General features: G+C 33.5%; 1 protein-coding gene across 1 annotated transcript; it reads right to left on the bottom strand.

Moving 5' to 3' along the window:
- Positions 1 to 231: 231 nt before the first annotated feature.
- Positions 232 to 10972, bottom strand: LOC129217174 (complex I intermediate-associated protein 30, mitochondrial-like). The gene is made up of 4 exons (XM_054851435.1): positions 10439 to 10972; positions 5282 to 5464; positions 1960 to 2145; positions 232 to 471 (listed from the first exon to the last, which is right to left on the bottom strand). Exons 1-4 carry the CDS (start codon positions 10760 to 10762, stop codon positions 250 to 252), a joined length of 915 nt encoding a protein of 304 aa, XP_054707410.1. The 5' UTR covers positions 10763 to 10972; the 3' UTR covers positions 232 to 249.
- Positions 10973 to 21938: the final 10966 nt, after the last annotated feature.

The following is a 21938-nucleotide window of genomic DNA, read 5'->3' as shown; positions in this document are numbered from 1 at the left end:
ATGAATATTTACTGTTGAGTATCTATAAAATATGTATGCATTTGTTTATAAGCGCACAAAGTAATTATGTTCTGAACATATTTTTGTAAATTCATGACTAGAAGCATGAATTAAATTGTTTTGGAAAAAAAATATGTTGAAAATACTTAATAACACTAATGAATTTATATTTCCAATAAATAAAATACATTTCAGCTATTTTACATGTTGCAAGTACTGACTATATAATTTTTTCCCATTATTGATTCATCAAGAAGATACATATTCTTTAGGAAGCTTGTACAGTTCATAAGCAAATATTTCCTTATGTCGATGATCTACATGACACCCAATATAATCGATTTCTAAACGAAACGGCCCAGGAACACCTGCAGCTAATATACAAACTGTATTTACTTGATACAAAGGCATTGGGCACTGCTTGTCTTGAATTCTTCCTTTTGATGTTAAATAAAATCTTGAAAATGGTATCTAAAATAAAATACAGCATATTATTGCTTTTTTTTTTCATATATACATAAAAAGTATGCTGAAAATAAACTGATCTTTTCACATTGCTGTACAAATTTCATATAAATATTTCGTACATAGTAATAGAAAGATGTTGAAGTTGGTACAATCAATTAGCACAATATGCAGCTTAAATTTTTAGTTGCAGTTGATGTATGGTTTTAAAAAAAACTTGATGAAAAAGTATTCAAGGTTTTTTTCCTAGTTTTTTATACAAATTTTAATGTATATACAGTAGAACCCTGATTTTACATGGTCTATTTCATATGTTTTCATGCTTCTGATGTCATTTCCTGCTGGTCTCTGAAAAAGACTGTACTGAACTAATAATGCTAAAATATTCCGGATTTCACAGAAAGTCCCTTTTTTCAGAAGCCTTGTAAAATATGCATGCTGAGCAAAAAAAAAAAAATAGATTGCTACAAGTAGAAGTTTTTGACGAAAATAACTATTTTAGACATACACATGTAGAAAGAAGGGATTAAACCTTGGTTGCATTTGTTTTTCTTTAAAGGAGTCAATAAGCTTTCAAAGGAATTCATTCCCCTTAACTTAAACCATGATTTAGTTTTAAGCAGTATATTGTAGCCTCAGAGCAACAGTAAGATATGTAATCCCAAGAATAACAGTAAGGTATCCTACTGTTGCTTTGAGACAATATGCCCACTGCACGGCATGCCAAAAAAAAGAGCCCCTAAAGCAAGTGACATAGTCTTAACCAAACCAGAAAATTCCTATCCCAATTTTTGATTCCATTTAATTTGAAAATGCTATGTGACATATTACTGGTTTGGGTAAATAGTATGTACCAGAAAATATGTAAAACTGCATTTTTTGGGGGGCCTTGATAGCGCAGTTGGAAAGCCCATCATTCTAGCAATCCTGAGGTGGTGGGTTCGATTCCCCCTCTAAGCCCTAGTTGTAACTTCCTTTTCTATGCTGTTAATTCTGTTCTACACTTTGCCTGTACTATGCTATCTGTCATATTGGACACACGTTCATAAACGGGTCCTGCATGATCAAGCACACAACCTTGACATGTATGTTACAAATAAACCAAAAACCAACCTGCATTTTCAAGGCACAAAAATCTGAAAAATTTTGGACCCACCTTCACCTCAGGGGTTTCCATATCCCTGGTATCCCAGTAAGGTCCAGCCCAAAATAATTTTTACTAGTCGGCACCCCTAATTGCAGATAAATATTTTTGCATGAAAATACATTCCATAAGGCAAAAAAACTGTTTTTGAAGCCATTAGACCTGAATTATTGCCCACAAAATTACTAATGAAATCTCTTTTGGACATTTTTTGTTCAAGTAATTCTTAAAATTAAAACTACTAATAAAAAATAAAACAAAGAGTAAGAAATCCCCCCCCCCTTTCCCCTCACACATTTACAAATTTGAAGCTTTTTTTTAAATAACCCGTTCACAACATTAATACATACCCTAATGACTTGCCAGTATGGTCCACCATGTGTGTGCAATGTATATGTATACATATCAAACCAAGAAACATCAAAATATGCTGCGATGCCTAAATGCACTGCATAATTACGGCCATCACCTTTTACTCTCAATTCCAAATGTGTGAAGGCAGTCCAGTCATAAACATCTTCCCTTAGAAATGATTTCTATAAATAAGAGAAAAAAAATGAATTCCTGTGACTGAAGTGAAGTTGACATTATAAAAATTCATAAACTTAACACAATATCCTTTTACTGTTGAAGAGAAAGTACTATTGATAAAAATGAAATTCAACTAATGTTTTAAATTCAATTAATAGTTTAAAGAATAACTTTAAAATACCAGCTAAACTGTTGTGTAGTCTTTCATCTGGCACACAAACGAACTGATGAATGTAGTGGCTATTAGAACAAAGAAAATTATTACAGTACAAATTAATTTCCTATCTTGACTTACACAACAATGGAAGAATAATAGTCTTGGATACTAAATTGGGACAAAGATCTGTATCTGAAATCTGCAATTCATAATAATGTTAGACAAAATTTAAAATATCAAGCACAAAAGTTGAAATCAGTCACTCATCACATGGAAATTGGTTTTTACTAATTATAAAATGTCCACGGCTATACTTGGGTCCTGAGGTTAACTAACTAAAGCCAAGCATTATTAAAACAAAATCTGAACTATTGATCAACAAGAGCCTGATTATACATATGCTCACGCATTTCATTCAGCTTTCACTAACAACCTAATCAAGTAAAAACAAACTTCTCGTAAACTACATTATAAAGGACTTTCTAAGCATAAGGTAAGACTTCATAAGCTCCAAAAATGCATCATCATAAAAGTGCAGCATCCTTGAGCCCAATACATGATTTTCCATGAAGTGGGATGTTTTTATATGAGAATCAACTTCAAGACCTTTATTCAGTTCTGAATATGCTGTCAAGCCAATGATCAGTGCTTCCTTTTTTATTTGGCCTGTGGACACATGCATGCCAAGACCTCGAATATGGTCCTCAAATATTTTAATTTTTTTTTTTAAATGATGAGTAAAGTTTATGAACAACTTATCCCTTATGTTGTTGCCTAATTAGAGATTGGATTCTTCTTGATTTTATTTTAACCTTCTTAACATTTTTTACAAGCTGTTGCATTGTTGAGGTATTAAATTTCACCCATCAATCTGAAGGAAGTAGCAAATAATAAAGAAAAAAATCAGCCATATTGTATAAAGCGAAAACTCCAAATTCTGTTAGAATAAAAATGTTTTTTTTTTTTTTTGCAGCTATATTACGCCAATTTGCACCACGAGATTCAGAAAAATTCTCAAATGTTTATGGCAACCATTTTCTGTGAAAACAATTCTTTTGATTTATATTTATCACTTTAATAACAAAAGGCAAAAACAGAAAAGCCAATCGTCTCTTATTCAGAAATAATGACTTTTCTTTTGAAGAAAACGTTTACTGTACATTTTGAAATTTTTAGTGTATATTTTAGGCAAAACCCTACTATCACATGACGTCTGGGTCCTGGGTGGTCATTCCAAGCTCGCCAGCTTGCGAGATCGAGATTTTCGCTCACGTGATCGGTTGTGACGTAGAAATGTCGCAGAGTCGTATTCTAATCTACTCGAACCTAGCCGAAAGCTAAGTTCGAGTAGATAAGAAAACGACTTTGCGACATTTCTACGTCACAACCGATCACGTGAGCGAAAATCTCGATCTCGCAAGCTGGCGAGCTTGGAATGACCACCCTGGTCCTTGAACTAAAGGGGGCCCAAAACTCACTACTTTCACTCAAAACACTCTAGTACAATCCTTTTCATTACTATTTTTTTAACAAAAGCTCAAAAGCATTGTTATAGGAAAATCAAATTACAGTCGGATCCCGACGTACGCGAAAGATGCGTTCCTAGACTCCTCGCGTAAGTTGAAATTTCGCGTTGTGGAAAAGTGTTGTGTATATGATTTCTTTATTAACATACTCAAACATTTTAGACATTTTTAAACACCTTTTAAACTATTTTAGACCATTTAGTAACTATACATTGCCGTTTTTTACATAAAGAGCTGAATGCTTACCCTATTTTTTTAAAAAGCTGCACTATTCAACGTAAAATACTGTTACGATGCGCAAAATCAGTGATCATGGGAGAGATAGACATAAAAATAAAACAGTATGATTTGTAAAGTATGTAATAATAACAAAGCACTGCACTGTAAGAGTACTTTTTCAGTAGATACAATAAGTTACATTTAGAGTTTAAAAATTAAAGATGATGATTTATGCTGCGAAGTCTGATCGTCATTCTAATATATTTTTAAATACAGTAGCCTCGTCTACTTAATTAAAAAAAAGTAGTAGTAAGCTACTCAATAATAAAAGTAGCGTCTTACTTTTATAACATTTACATCTATGGTAACAAACACCCCTCTTTTAAGGTCTCTATAAACTACAATACAAGAACAGATTCCAATTTCATATTGTTTGAATTTTGCTTAAACACTACTCTGCGAGCTTCATATTAAAACTTAAGGTCTGGACTGATATGGATTGCCTTCTGTTGATTTTTAATTATCCATATGAAAGATTCACTCATTCCTAATTGTCGTACTACCTGCGATTTACTTTCTAGTTGTTCAAAAGCATTTTCATATCAAGAATATTTACCTTTCCTTAAATTCTCACAAACTTTCGCTTTTTATTTCCATCTTTACACTTTAGATGAAACAGCGTATTTAGGTGCCACAATATTTCATCAGCTTTCATATTTAGAACAAATAAATGAAAAATATATGAGGAATGCTGATACACTAATGAAGCTGTGTTGTGCAGTGTGTTGGAACTTGCGCAGTCAGTGATGCTAAAAGGATGAAAGTACATTCACAAAGTCAATGTTTAGTAGTCAATAACAACGCCGATACTTAGCATCACAATTCCTTTCCAAATATTTTCGCGTGTTGACAGCGAGAAATTCGCTTTAGCTCTAAAATTCGTTACTCCTGAAAAACTCGCGTTGTAGCCATTTCGCATAAGTCGGATCGCGTTGTAGCGGGAGTCGACTGTACTCCTTATTTTTAAATTTCACTTAATGTATGAAAAATCAAACAAACCAACCAGAAGTTAAGATAGTGGTTTAGGGGGAGGGGCCTAAAAGGCTTAGGCCATGGTCCAAAGTTCATCATTGTCAGACCCTGATTTTAGTTGTTTTTAGTGTATATATCTCAAGCTCTAATGAGAAAAAACAAATTGAAGGAAAAGTTACTATTGTGAACAAAAAAAGATGTATGTACCATCTTTGGCAGAGTTTTCATCGCACAGTATCCAGCAAATCTGTTTTTGCCATCCTTTGGGGGTGTGGTATCAATGTTACCATAAAATACTCCTTTCCCTTTGTCATTTATTTCCAAACTGCATGTGCTGTTGCCTTCTCTGTTTGACTTGTCTGAAGACACTCTCCATTTTTTTAGGCAATCCTAGAAAAGAAAGTAATAAAAAATAATAATCTTTGATACAGAATAAAATTGGCAGCAACGAATAAATTAATGCTGCATATTTCCAAAATACATATAAAATTTCACTTTTTAAAGTTTAGTTCAATCAAGAAGGATTCAAGACACAAAGATATAACAAACAGTAACTTTAAATGTCTTTTGCAGCAGGAAAAACTCATCTGAAACTAAGATCTTTCAATATTTATAACACCATCAGCGCTGTATTGCTAAATGTTTTCTTGTTGGAATGTAAGAATGAGGGGGAAAAATTAACTTATAAACCACTGTTGACATGCTTTGTTATATGGGTGAAAGGTGGCGGATTCTCCAGAAAAGAATTGAACTCCATAAATGATATTGTGCAAAATCACTATAAATAAACATTACTTTTCAGATAGATGCATTTAAAATTTATTTTGTTGTTGTCTTGTGACAACAAAAATTTACTTGTTTACCTATCCATTGGTTAAAATGATGACATCAACAATATTAAAATTTTTAAAAAAAAGTAAAATTTAAATATTAATAAGACTAAAAACATAAAATAAATTCAAGAAACTCCCATAAATGAGGCAGAGAGAAGCAAAGGGATGTAAGTGGACTTTTTTAAAGTTTTGAGTAAAATGTATTTGTGAATTTCAGATCCTAGGTAGGCTTTCATGGAAGTTTTTTTCTAAATCATGTTGTGTAACAGCACCTACCAGGGCTACTACAATAAAACTTGACTATAATGACACAGTTATGATCTAAAAACAATATTGTTATAGACAGGTTATTGTTATAGACCACTTGAACATTTATGCAAAAAAAAACCACCTCCCTTATATATAAAGTGTATGTTATATATAGTTTTATTTTGAAACCTGAACTTGATCCAAGAAATTTAAAATTGGAGTAAGATACAGAAATGTATAATAATAAATTAATAAAGGGCTAATTTTACCATTTAAAAAAATTCAGGCGTTTATTTAGTTCGAAAAAATAAGGATTGAAAACTTATATACATACTAGACATGTTTTAATTATTTTTCTATTGGATGCTAGTACAGTTTAGCTTTTTCCCAATTGTCTTGAATTTTCTTAACATTTTGCTAAGAAAATTCCATCTTTTGTTAGCTCCTATTTAATATGTAGTTTCTAAGATAGAAAAAAGCTGTGTTAATTAAAAACTAGTTTTTTTTTTTTTTTGAAAAATGCATAAATTATTGTTATAGAAGAAAATGAACAGAATGTGATTATATATATATATATATATATATATATATATATATATATATATATATATATATATATATATATATATATATATATATATATATATATATATATATATATATATTGCTATAGGGAGGTTGAAAATACATTAAGTAAATGAGAATTTGGCCGGGACAAGAGAAAATATTGTTATATACAGGCTTATTGTATGAACAGTATTATTAGACACAGGTTTCACAATAGAGTACTATTTCTTACCCCAAAATAGAGGAAATGTTCTATCCTTTGTGTACTGGTTATCTGCAAATTTTTTATTTTGTCACTTACATCCCTTAGCTTCTCACTGCTTCAAATGACTTTGACACCATTTATTTGCATCCCACATACATTTACTAATAAGCAGGCTGACCTGTGACATCACAGTCAGTCATTCACAAAATTATCTAATTTTGGCTGGTCTATTAATAGACAATTAACTTTAATTAGCATAAAGGTTATCACATGTAGAATAATCACTGATGAGTCGACACCCTGATTTGAAGATCCACGGTCATCCAAAACATCTCAATATCATGAGAAAGGTTTTGGAAAAACGCAATCGATACTCTTAGCATAGTGAATTGGCTTCAAACCTAGGAGATATATTTGCTGGTTTACCATTTTAGCTCAAAATTGATAGCTCAGATGCTTTTTCTCTTAACTAGAAATGCTAGAAACCAGGTTGGCAAGGTTTTGGACAATATCGTAAAAAATATAGGTTTAGACACTTTAGGACAGGACGGTAAAACCCTGGTTTTTATCGTCCTGTCCGGAAGTGTCTAAAACTATATTTTAAAGATATTGTATTTTGTGATAAAACATCAAAAACAGAATAAAATGTTTCAAAGTAATGTTTTATATTGAATGCATTTAATGTGAACATTCAACTTATTTATGCAGCTGATTTTAATCTAGTTTCATAGAAGTTGAATTCTTGATTAAAATTTAAAATTGTATGCATGAATTCAATTTTATTTATTTTCTTTTTGATAATGGTAACCAAATTTCCCTATGTTTATGCATGTGCGCGAATGAAAGTAGGGTTGGCAAGGTTTTTTAACCCTTGTGTTGAAAACTTTCTGAAAGTGTCCAAAACTGTTATTTGATAAACTATATTTTGTAAAAAAATAACAAAAACAACAAAATGTGTCAAAGTTATTAATTATTATTATTATTATGTTTTTTTTTTGACTATTTAATATATATATTCAATGTGAACATTCAAGTGTTTTTATACAGCTAATTTTAATCTAGTTACATAGACATTAAATTCTTCAATAAAAATTTCTATTTTTACCCATGAGTTTTTTTTTTTTTTTTTTAAACATAAACCAAATTTTTCGACTTTTGTGCATGTGTGCAAATGAAAGTGTTCAAAATACAGTGCAATAATTGAAGACTTAAATGCAATAAATGACAGTTTTTGTAGTTACAGAATAAAAAAATATGAATGTATTACATTAAGAATAAGAGTTTAATTATCAATTTCCTGTTCTTTAATCTATGATTTAAAAAATAATTTTCGTTAAAACATAGCAAAAAAACTTATTTCTACAAATCAGTATTTTTTTTTCCACCTAAACATTGCACATTTGAGGCAGTGAAAAGCAAAGGGATGTAAGTGCCAAAATTAAAAATTTGGAGATAACCAGTACACATGGTAGGTGGACCTCTCCCCTGTCTTGGGACAAGAGTAGCCCTGGTAGGTGCTGCAATACAGAATAATATAGAAACACTTTTCAATAAAAGCCTACCTAGACACACACCTTTTACTCAAAACTTGAAAATGTCCACTTGCACCCCTTTGCTTCTCACTGCCTCATTTGATAACATTCTTTTGAGTTATAAATGGATCTGAAATGAGTTCTGTCGGAATGTCCTTTCATAACTCTACCAACTGTTACATAAGGAAGATTTATGTAATGGAGTTATTAGCAATTTTTAAAAAAATATTTTTAAATGAACATTTTGTAGAAAAATATTATCAAATACTTATGAATTAAACCTCATTAATATTTGTATTTAAGCATCATGAATATTGCAGTAAATAGGAATTGATTTGATTACTTTTATATTTGATTACCTTTAGCTTTAGCATAGTTTTGGACAGTTTAAGACACTTCTGGACGATAAAAACCACTTGTCCTGTCCTAAACCAGTTTTGGACAGTCCAAAACCCAATCCTGCTTTCAAGAACTTTTAATGCATTTTCAATTTGCAAACAGTTCTTTAATTGTTAATTATATTGGCCAAGAGCTGACCCTAATTAATAAAAATAAACTTTGAATTCTTTGTCAAGCCCCAATGTTTGTTGGCCCAAATTTTAAAATAGACTATTTTGAAAATATTTGGATCTTCAAGTAAAATTTGAAAAAATTGTATTACATGTAATAATGTAGTACTTACGTATTAAAGCCACTACAGTTACAGATTTGGCCTTTTTTATAATACCTGGCGATTTTTCTTGTAGCCAAAACAAGCAACAAAGAATCCAAAAGATAACTATGTGCACAGGCAAACAACAAATGTGCCAAGTGATTGCTCTTTATTGGTACATTAGCACAACTTCTGTGGTGGTGACGTTAATATGTAAGTACCGTAGAGTCTCGAAAATCCTAGTCTCGAAAGTTCGAGGTTTCTCTTAATTCGAGGTGTTACTTTATATTCTCAGTTCATTTTTTAGTCCCCAAAAAGTGATTTTCATTAAAAACAGAAAAGAATAATCTTTTCCTACTTTTAAACTTATTTAACTGCATGCAATAAACAATAAAAAATGCACTGAGAGGTTGGTGCCAACAACACTCCCTTAAGTGTCATAATATATTCTTTGACTTCGAAATATGGATTAAGAGATGGCTTGTGGACAAAAACTTAATACGTAAAAGGAACATAGATTTAAAACAAAGAACGTGAAATCATGCTTTTTGGCATACCCGATCTCAGACAAAATACAAGGCTCATGACGCCGCACCAGTCTTAATGAAATTTAAACCTTCTAACCGTTTTTTGTGTTTTATGCAAGATGCATATATACATACGCTCGCAAGCATATACATACAGAGGTTATGACACAACTTATCGAAATGGATTAGGGCACTGTCAAAATGCATGTTTGCTTGTCTACAAATTTACACACATAAATATGTATACAGACGTAGTGAAAAAAAAAATCAAAATTCGTTCAGAGGTAATTAAAAACACAATTTAGGTTTATGTTTCAGTGATGAATTTTAATCAGCATAAATTTTTCGGATAATCCAAGTTTTCAGTAATTCGAGGTGGTGTAAGCCCTGATTACGTCGGATTTTCAAGACTCTACTGTATCAATAATATTCTGGTACTACTGCTTTCCACCTAATAGAGAAGTACGGGTAAGCTACACCGTCATATTCCGGCCTCACTACACCCCTGCCTAGTAAAAAAATTATGGGATACCATACCAGCTTAGTTCTTGCATAACAATATTTCAGGTATTGTAAGACAAGAACAAAGTTGGAAAAAAAAAACCAAAAACCCAAAACAACTTACAGCACAAAAAAGCTTCCTGTTATGATTCAGAGTGGCTACTCTGACATCATGATGACATGACTTTTTTACTGCATTTTAAAACCTATACATAGACTAGTTAATTGAAGGACTTCCTTAACAAAAACTGATATTAAAGGTTTAATACATTGCTTTACAAATTAGTATACTACATACCTCAGAATCAAACCTAAAAAATACATCTGAGTCTCCATCTTGATACAATTTGCGATCCTGATGAAAGGTTTCATCGATTTCTTTCAGAAACAATTTGCACTCTTCAAAAAATATCTTCCGTCCATCTCTAATGTGTTCTTGCCATGTCTTTTTTGAAAAAACAGGATATTCAAAGCCACCTCTTTTATCCCATTCAAAAAAAGAATTTTTTGCAATAGTTACAGAAAAATGTCTATTGAAATCACGAACAAAGTACGGTTTACATAAAGGACCTTCAAATAGAAGGATTCGGTTAAAACCACGAAGCGAATTTATAATATGCATTGCTAAACAAGCAATAGAGTTTAGAGTAAAAACATTTGTGTCATAAGTATGAAACAACTGAAGAGCTTCATAGGCAAAAGAAAAAACATTTTTTACAGACAGACTCTACAAACTCTGTTTGTGATCCTTGCGTCAGAATCAGAGAACGAATTTGAAAATTATTTAAGACCAAGGAAAATTCTTTTTGTTTACAAACATTAAAAGTATGGTGTTGCCAGTCGCCGCAATCCAAAATATTTACCTACATAGGGTGCGTTCGCTTACCTCAATTGGTCAACCGGTAACCAACCACAGTGTTCCATTTAGCTACCGGTCGAGGTATGCAAACGTAGCCTTAAATAGCTGGAGTGCTATCTGAGTGGACTAGTTTCATATTATGTTTAAAGTAAAACATTACGAAGAGTGAAAAGCTTTTCATATAAATAACCAGCAACTGGCTCAGCTGATCCAATTATCCCAGGTAAGTCCCAAAAGCTTGTCAATGGTTAACTGATTACAATATGTGTATGTTCGAACAGAGAATCCCCCCCCCCTCTTTATGTCCTTGGACTGCGACCGCGGACGTAATAAACGCTACCGGTTAATCATCGGTTAACCCCATATCGGACGGTTGCTCTTTTCGAACCCAAGGTATGTAGGATCTACTTTTCCGTAAAGCAAAAATAGATCCTCATATAATGTTCCGAGTGCGCATATGATCTGCCCTTGCTCCCTGAAAGGGTGTGAATTACAAACAAGCATTAAGGTACAGGGTTTGTGTTTTACACAATGAATTGTCTGTACTTTGGGATGAGGCGCATCCAAGGGGGGGAGCGAAGAGGCTTAAGCACATTCCAGGGTTATGAGGCCGAACCCTCTTGACCAAAGAGATCCTAAAATTGCGTTCTTTGGCCTTGAATTTTGGAAATTTTCCGGGGGAGAGCCAACTTCAACCTCCCATCTTAATTTTAGCAAGGATCACTTTTAATTTCTTTTTCAAGGACTTCAGGTTAGAAAAATTTCCGAGTCGGGTGACTTACCTCTTTCTCCTCGAACTGGTCTAAAAATAGCCTGAAATGAATTTTGAGGGATTTAATTTCAAAGTGTTTCCAATATGGAACTTCAGAGCCTCCTTCCTTTGCGTAACATTTCAACAAAAAAAAAAAAAAAAAAGCTTAAAAATTTGCTTTAAATGGGAGAGCTCCCGAATCTTCCATTCTCTACTCTTAGTAATATAAAGATAATTTAAAATTGTGTTTACAGACCATCTATGTCGAAACTTTCCAGGAGATCTCTGAAACCTTGGTCATCAAACATATAGCATTAAAAATGAATTTCTTGGCCTTCAATTTCAAAGCATTACCGAGAATACACACCCATCTCCTAATATTTCAATACATAGCCTACATTAGCATTTCTAAAACTTCAACATAAAAACATTTCTGGGGAAAGCAAGGCCGAGCCTTGACTTTTTCCAAACATCATCAAAGACGGCCAAAGATACGTTTTATAAGACTTCAATTTTAAAAGATTTCTGGTTGAGAATACTTTAACATTCTCTTCGCGTCTCCACAAATAGCTTTTAAAGTTCCGCTTCAAGAAACTTCTGCAGGGGCGCTCCCAAACCTTTCATCTCTGAAGACAGCCTTAAACCAATTTCAATTTTTGAAAAGATTTCAGGGGAAAAAAAAAAAAACCCTGAAACTCCACGTGTCTTTCTTTTGCACACCAAAACAAAACGAACTCCAAAATCGTTTTTTACAAACTACCATGTCGAAAAATTATCGGAGAACTGTTTGATTCCAAATGTTTCAAAAAATGGTCGAAAATTGCCTGTTAAAAAATACTTCAATTTTCAAGATTTCTCGAAGGTTAACTGAAGTCTTTCACTATAATGTCATCAAAGACAGCCTACATTGAATTTTTCGTAATTCAATGTTAGAAAAAAAAGCCGGTCAGAGTTCCGAACCTCCCCATTCACCCATCACTGAAAATAGCCTAAAATTGCGTTTTTCAGAATCAACCAAAGGTGGCCAATCGGTGGATTTTTGAGACGCAGAAAATCATCAGCGCCCATGTTGAATGATTATGCGGCATGAAAAGTTCCCTTGGGTATGTGTTTCGGCAAAATCAAAATTCCTTGTGCAATTTCGCACCAAAGAAAGCCCAAGTGCCCCCATCTGATGGAAACTGGGCGTCAAAAACTATTTGTGCCATGCATCAGTACCTTAATGGTGGCACATGAAAGACTGATGCCTTGTCGGGGAGTGCACTAGATCTGGTTATGGCCAAATGGTCTCTTGCACAGCTCCCACTGAAAATAAAAATTTAAAAAAAAGATCTCAATTTCAGAAATTTTCAGGAAAATTTCTAAACTTTTAAAATTATCGAAGTTTCTGAAAAGTTGTCGTAAATTAAAAAAAAAATCGAATTTAGAAACTTGAATTTAACAAGGTTCTTTAGGAGAAGACCTAATCTCCCCCCCCCCCCCCCCATTTTTTCTAAACACTCCTAAAACTTCAAAAACGTTTCGAAGCAGTTCTCCCGAAATGCCCACTTCGGTCTCTAATGTTACGAGGTAATAAGGACTCCCTAAAATTCCAATTTTGGGGCTTGTAATTTATTGATGTCTTGTAACTTTTTTTTTTTGGGGGGGGGGGGTGTTTTTTAAAACTTCATTGATTTTGCCTTTCAATAAACTTATTGCAGTTCATCCCCAAAACTTCTGGCCCTTCCAATGAAACAATCCTGGGTTTGCTCATGACTTCGAGTCCTAAGAAGTTGATCTTTCTTTGAAAAAATTTACTTTTTGTTAAATTAAACTTAAAATTTTTTTTTTTTTTGCATTCTTTGAAAAACTTTTCTAAGGCCATTTAATTGAGATTCTTCGTCGTAGGTCCTGTTACCCTTGCATCATACATTTAAAAAAATGAATTCCATCATACCTTGAATAATACCTAAGTAGCACAAAAAATGGAAATTAAAAAAAATAGACCAGTTTTGTCCTTGAACCCCCTCTGGATGTGACAATAGGGTTGCCGTATATTCCATGTAGTTCTGCCTTAGCTCTGGCTTAAAGGGAGGTAACTTAACCCAAGTTTGCCTTCAATTTACGAGTTGAACTGCTTCATGACTGCGGAGTCTCGCTAGTGAGCTAAATTTACTTGAGTTACCAGTTTGTTGGAACTTTCTGCTTCAATGAGAGGAAATCAGCCTCCAACCTTTGGCAGATTTATCGGGGAGGGGGGGATGTCCCGCCCCAGTTTTAAGAGGACTTTATACACAGTAACAAGGCCGTGTCCAGAATTTTTTTCGGGAGGGGCCCAGATTCGCACATTGCTCTAACACACACACACATATATATATACATATAGACACACATACACGCATAAAAAATCTTAAACTTTTTGTCTCGATTTTTCCACTGTTTCTGACTTGTTATTTGTATTTAAATTTTTGTTTATTATTTTATTCACCTTGTAGTGGTAAGGTTAAAAGGAGAGTGTCCCTTTAAGTTGGATGAAGATCACCCATTATTTCAGCGGGTCTGGGGGTCTCCCCCGGGAAATTTTTTGAAAAATAGGTATAAAAATCTGTATTTTGAGGCCTTATATGGGGTAATTGAGACTACAAAAATATGAAGAAAAATAGGCAAACAAAGTCTTTTAAAAGTTATGCATTCTTTTGCAAATCAAGATCAATCAAAATAAAAATTGCTTTCTTGACAAATCGTTGACATTAATCGACAGAGAATAAAAACAACAGAAGAGAAAAGAGAAGTGCATCGTCATTTGTTCATATTGGCTTTTAGTGTAGTTTGTTTTTGATCACTTCACAATCATCCCCAACCCCCTTTTCATAAAATGCCCTACTGTATAAAAATTGCACAAAATGGTTTAAAAGAAATGGTGTAGATATTCAGAAAATAAGAATGAAAGAGTAATAATCTGGCCATTTGGACAATTCATACTTTATTTTCTTGATAAGAGACAAAATTGACATCAGGAAAAAGAAAGAAAAAAACTTTCCTCTGTTTTATGGTCAAAAACATTTCGGTTTCGGGTGGGGGTCGTCAAGCCCCCTCCCCTGGATACGGCCCCGCATAATAACAACACACCTTCCAAAATCTTAAAATAAAAATCACGATTTTTTTATTTATTTTCTTTTTTGAAAGGTTCAGAAGTGAAAATTAAGAAAATAGCTAATGTCCTTTTCTGATAAGGGAGAAAGAAAAAAAAACACTATTAGAAGTAGAAAAATTCACTGGGGTGCTGAAAATGTGTCTAAAATGACTATTTTGGACTGAAAACCATTTGGGCAAGTATACAAATGAAAATATTGGCTAAAAAGGCTATGCATTCAGCTGCAATACTTAAAATAATGAACAATTATTTTAACAAATTAGAAGCTAAAAACAAAGGAAAAAAGCTCTCTTGAAAAGAATGAGATAAATCATTGAAACTCCGAAGCAAAATGCGCTTCAATTTTATTTCTTATCAAGTGTACAAATTACGAATTTTTCAAATGGGCACTATCTCTATTGTTACCTATTTTTTAAATCTGTCCACAATTTTTTTTTAAGCATTAACTTACATTACAAAGCACATTTAAAGTATAACTTTTTGAAAATTTTATTTGCCAATTTTTTCCTCAGATTTTTGTCTATCCAATTACCCGTTATAAGGCTTCAAAATGCAGAATTGTATATCCTTTTTACAATGAAACTAGTCTCTGAATGTAATAACCAGACTATTGGTATATCGCATTAACATCATTAAATAATATTAGAAGTTCAATTTTGAAAAAATACTGGTTCTCCCATTTTCAGTTCTTCTATTACCAAAAATTGCTGCGGACTAGTTCCTGAACTCTGCTTTTGCTACCTTCTTTTCAGGGGGAGGAGCACCCCCTGAACCTCCCTCGCCACCAACTTTGCTGAAGGTCTTCTCAAACTTCTTTTTAGGACTTAATTCCCTTCCCATTCACATCATCGAATATCACCTAAAATTTTGCGTTTTTGGAAATTTAATTTCGAATAATTGTTGCAGAAAAGTCCCAAAAAACCATTCCTTCCTCTAACCCAAGGGTGCCCAACCTATGGCTCTCTCGAAGCTGACCCATATGGCCTATTGTTTTGTTCCATGTTACAAATCAAAAAGCATGATCAGTGAAAATGTCAAATTTGGAGCACAGTATTCAAAAATCTGTTTTTGAAAAACAGATGCATTCAAAGTATCAAGTAATTACAACAACAAATATTGATCTGCAATTTTCTTTAATTTTGCATATTTTCTCATATTATTTAGAAAAGAACAAAATATTTTGAAATTTTATTTGTGTTCTGGCCCACTGTATTATGAGATGCGGCCCTGAGGCAGAAAAAGATTGGCCACCACTGCTCTAACCCTTTTACCCCCAAGATGGTTTGCCAACTTTTTTTTAAAAAGATGAACTGGATATTAAATAGTAATAATAGTTTTCAATCAAAGATTCAAATAAGAGTTTCACGTATAAATATCTCCATAATTATGCATTACAGTTTCTATATACACACTATAACACAACAGTTGTTACACCAAGAGCTGAGTCATAGGCGCCCATAGGGGTGGGGGTGGACAAAGAGGGGCCTCAAGCCCCCTTCTAGACATTGGTACTATACTGTCTTTTTTTTTTTTCAATAGTGTTAGAGCATGAACGCCATTTGAAGCATTTAACGTAAACATTAATGGATGTATTTATTATTAATGAATAGCAGGTAATTTACCCCCTTTTCTCTTGGTCACTGCGTAATCATGCCTTCAAATGGAGAATATGCCCATGATCATAGGTGCCTGGTGCACAAAAAAAGTGGAGGGTCAAAAGATGTATGTTTGGGGGCTGGAGGGGGCATGTTAGGTGGGCAGTGTCCCTTTGGCTGACTTTTTTATGATTTGAAGTTTAATACTATTGCTGATTATATTCTGATTATATCACTAAAAAAAGACCATGACCTCAAAAATCCGGATGAACGGCCACAGTAGACATCTTCCTTCTAATTAAAGCTTCATGTTACATATTATAAAATAATAACTTGAGAAAAATAAATGACCTATGCATATTAAGTCAGTTCTTCATTCTTTAAACACATGAATTGATCAATTTTATCATTTTATGATCAATCGTTAATTTTGAACTTAGAAAAGTAGAGGGGCAAGGTCTCTTTACTTTTAAAAGTGAGGGAGCAGTTGTAGTTACCCCCCACTGCTCCCTCATATGAGCCGCATATGCTCATGATCTAAAATTCAAATCAATAAAACAAGTGCACAATTATTTCAATGAGAGGAACTCTTTCTGCTCTGAAGCTTTTGAAGTCTATTACTTCTTAGAAGAAAGAAATAACTTTAAATACTTAACCAAACTCCAAATATTTCATAAATCTGTAGAACTTTTTCAACAATGAAAAATTGGCTCCAAAAACATGTATAGCTATTTCTTGATACTTTCACTGTTTAAATATGATATTTTACTCCAACCAAATTTATCTCTAAAAAGTAGAGACCTACATTTAAAAAGTATTTTTTAGTCACTACATTAAAAAAGTAGTAGTAGTTGCAGTTAACTACAAAAAAAAAAGTTTTTTTGACCACTGATATGTAGCAATTAATGGGATTAATTCAATCAATATCATAGGAAGATGTTGAACTGAGTTCCTGGGAGGGGGGGGGGGGGGGCACGATTTTTTAAGCCCAACCTTATGTATTAATTCTAACCAATGGAGGGGGTCCTATTTCAGTGAAAAGTCGTAGGTGTACGAACACTTTTGAGAGCCACTGTATAGCCAGTTGAACATTATAAATCCATAGCTAAGGTACCCTCTGTACCCTAAAGCTTCCAGTCAAGAGAAAGGAACTAGGTAGTGGGGTAGTGGGGGGGGGGGGGGGGGCGGGGGGGGGGAGGGGACTAGATAGGCAAAGTACAAATTTTGAATAATTATCAGCAATTAATACGGTCCGCAATGAAGTAAGGGTCAAGAGCCCTTATCCCAAGGCATGGGCAATGCAGTTTCAGGTATTTCCAGAGCTATATTTTTAATTTATTTCATTTATATATTTACTTTTATCATTATTTTTTCTTTAATTGTATAGATAAAAAATCTTAAAACTCAACAGCAATGACAATTTCTTTAATACAATGAATGTAGACACAATTATGAAAAATAAATAAGTGATAAACTTCAAATACTGCGTGCTTGATACGCATATAACATATCCATAACAATTCTAAAGAAAGCAAATTGCCATTCATCTTCTAAGCGTTTATACATGTAGCCTGGAATTTGGCCTGTAAACATTCAAGGCCAGGCTATTGCCTGCTCACTTTCAACGGTGAAGACTTGCCCCCCTCACTTCTCAAAGTTGCACAATAATGATCGATAGAAAAATGATTTTTTACTGGGTGGGTTGATTTGTTTCACAAAAAATAAAAGCTAAAAATTCCAACTAAATAGATTTTTCTCGTGTTATTTCATGATAATCAAACTTTGAATTGGAAGAGGGAAGTCTACGGTGCCCATCCGTTCCTGTTTTGGAGGCCATATTCCACATTTTTTTAAGGCTATTTAATTAATGTTAAAATCCCATAATATCATCCAATTTTATCAAAACAAAAAAAGAAAGAAAAAAATCAGCGGATTAGGGACGCCGTTCCCTAACTCCCACAATTCTTTTGACCCACCAATTTTCTCATGCATCAACTGCTTGTGATTGGGCATAAAGATTCTCAGAGCTACTTATCTTCCATTCTTAAAAATTACTTATTTTTGGGGCCATTCATTCATTTCTTAAGATAAAAAGAAGTAAAAATCAAATGTGATATAGAAATTTAAAGGAAGGCAGATAATTGAGGCAGTTTTGAGTCCTTGCCCGAATCAGAAAAATCGGTCGGGACTTCTTGAATTCATACAGCCAATTTGTAAAGGGCCCTCACCAAATTTCTCCAATCAGACCCCACATGTGCTAAGGCCGGCTCTGCACAAATACAACAATGAATTAAATACAACACTGATCACTATTAAAAACTGCTTTAAAAGAAATGGTGCTTAGATTTAGAAAATAGGTAACAAGAGAGTAACATGCTGCTAATTTGAATCATTCATAATTTATACCTTTGATAAGAAAATAAAATTAAAGTATACTTTGCTTAGAAATTTCAAAGACTCATCTAATCCGTTTCAAGGGCTTGAAAACAATTAAAATTGTTTAAGGCACTTCCTTTGGCCTTTCCAGTCTCTGAAATTTAGTATTTGATTGTACAGTTTTACAGTATTGTTATAACTTTGCAATAAACAACTATTTTAAGTTTAAAAGAAAAAAAGGCTATAGATTTCCCAATGCAACATTTTTTTTTTTTTTTTTCAATAACAAGCAGTGCAAAAAAAAATAGAGGTTGTGTTTTTTTAGTTTCCAGGCTGAACAGAGTAACAATATGCAGTAGAAGTAAGATAAATGCAAGTAATACTAAAGAATTTTCAAAATTACTGCATTCGGGATTAAATAAACAGCAATTTGAGTCAGAAAAATTTATTTCAAGTAATATGCTACAGAAAAGTGAGAACCATGATTTTTATATTTTTGATGCAGGATGTGGAAAGGAGAGCTAAATTTGACACATTTCGGCATTTCTCCCCCTACCCCCTATCTTTTGTTATAAATGTTTAAATGTATCCACCATTCCAAATTTTCAAGGTTTTCAAGCACTTTAAAATGAAATTTATTGTTTCAAGCACACTTTTTTTTAAAGAACAAATCATGAAATTTTCGGGAGTTGGGAGCCTTCAACAAAGGGCTAAACTATAGCTTGTTTAGTTTATAGGTAAATCCGCTTTTATTTTTTAAATCTTTGTTTCAGTTTCCAATTTGTTGAAACAATTGTTAATTATTTTAAATATTGCCAACTGATTACATAGCTTGTACAGCTGATATTTTTCACTCATATACTTGCCGTAATGGGTTTCAATTCAAAGTAGTAGTTTCCAATACATTTCAGCAACCCGGTGACATAGGGCCTAAAGTTTTACAAAATATGAAAAAAAAAAAAAAATTTTTGAGATTAAAAAAAAAAATTAATTAGATGTTTCCTTAATGTCATAATTTGTAAAGTCTTTAAACAGAACCTCAAAACATTGTGTTTAAATTTGGTTTCAATAAACTAATATCTTTTGGTCGCGCATAAGCCCCAAAATTTTCCAAAATAATGAAAAAGTTACATTTTTATGGGTTTTTGGTATTTGATTAATAATCAGTATTTAAATATAATAGACGAAGAGTTTTTTCAGTCGAACTGAAAATGAGATGGAAAAAAAAACTGACAGGTTCAGTCAATGTTTTCCGGTAGCGCAAAGCCTTAGAAACTCTCATGCTCAGACCTTGGACAGCAATTCAGACAACGTCACTCGCATGGCATGGGGTGTTCCTCTCCACGCCATCCCCGCTATCCTAGAACCAAGTTAGCCATCTCCCAACATTGTTTCTTCAGTCTGCATCTGTCAGTAGTGATCTCCGCAAACTGTTATTTAGTTCGATCTAGCTGTTTTAGGTCTGCAAAACTTGTAGTTTTCTGTCATGATATATGACTGTGCAATGAGCAGTTTGTCTCTTCCATTTCAATGAGTTGCCGTTCCACCACATGTCTCAGCTCTTGGATGGCAAGACAACAGGTCTAGTACCTCTAAAGGGTCAATTGGGGAAAAGTTAGTTGACTGCCAGAATCTTCCGGTAGTTAACTTTCAGAGTACTGACTGTCTGGTCCTAGAGATGGACCAAAACACGTTCAGCAAAGATCAGCATCATTAATTTGATATTTCAAAGGCAATTGAATCAGGAATCTGTGAAGAAGATTTGGCTGTACGAAATCCTTGGCTTTTATCACATTTGAAGTGGTTGAGAAAGGCAAATAGAACTCTCAGATTGTGTATATAAGTGAAGAACGTCTTGCATCTGAACTTCAAGAAATAGTATAGTTTATATTGAAATCATTCATGCTAATGTGGCTTTCTATCAAACCATCTTAAGACGGCCCAAATCTTGTATACCAAGCAATACAATATAACAGGTACTTGCCAAAACCTTTGTTTTATGCTGACAACCCTGCCATCGAACGGAATAGTGTTTTCGCTCACCCAGAAAATTTACTGTTTAGCCATGACTCAAGATGACAATAAATACATAAATATTTGGGGTTCGAAGAATTCTGAAGTCAAAACAGATAGATCCATAAAGGAAAACAGAACATTCACGCAAAAGTCAACTGGATGTACTGTGAATTATCTTCTTCCCATTGTTGGTACAAATCAGTGACCACGACGACATCAAACCATACATCGACAGTGACCCAATCCATGACTTTGAAGACCTATTTGCTGGTGAAGTTAGGCATGGATGATTTGGTTCTTATAAATCTGTCTCAAGATTCAGCTCCACAAACTTTTCCCGAGACTACTGTGAAGAGTTTTACCCAGCTTTCAATAGTCTATGTGTGCACTGGAAATTGCTTGAAAGTAATGTTTCAGACTGCCAACAAACTTTTCACACAGACAAATTGGCCCTTTAGAGGTACTAGGCTCCGTTGCTTTGCCATCCAAGAGCTTAAACTTGTGGCGAAATGGCAACTCATTGAAATGGAGAAGACAAACTGCCCATTGCAAAAGCATATATCATGACAGAAAATTTCAAGAGTTGCAGAATGAAAACATCTAGATCAAACTAAATGATAGTTTACTGAGATCACTACTGATATATGCAGCTAGGAAGGCGGGGATGGCGTGGCGGAGAGCGCCCCCAGCCAGACGATTGACGTTGTCTGAATTGCTGTCCGACGTCTGAGCATGAAAGTTTCTAAGGCTTTGCGCTACTGGAAAACATTGACTGAACCGGTCCGTTTTTTCTTCTATCTCATTTTCAGGTTTGACTGAAAAAATATTTCGTCTATTAAATTTAAATACTGATTATTCATCAAATACAGAAAACCCATAAAAATGTAACTTTTTCATTTCGGAAAATTTTGGGGCCCATGCGTGACCGAAAGACATTCAGGCTCTGTTTGAAGATGTTACAAAAAAATAATGGACATCGGTAAACAATATTCAACTTTGTTCTCACTCCTAATGTAATGTAAAATAGACATTATTCAAATTAGATTAACTTCTCAACTCTTTCGGCAC

The sequence above is a fragment of the Uloborus diversus genome, chromosome 2 (genome assembly GCF_026930045.1).
Source record: "Uloborus diversus isolate 005 chromosome 2, Udiv.v.3.1, whole genome shotgun sequence".
Lineage (NCBI taxonomy): Eukaryota > Metazoa > Arthropoda > Arachnida > Araneae > Uloboridae > Uloborus > Uloborus diversus.
The sequence above is the reverse complement of the archived record's forward strand: the minus strand, read 5'-3'. Positions and strand labels throughout refer to the sequence as shown.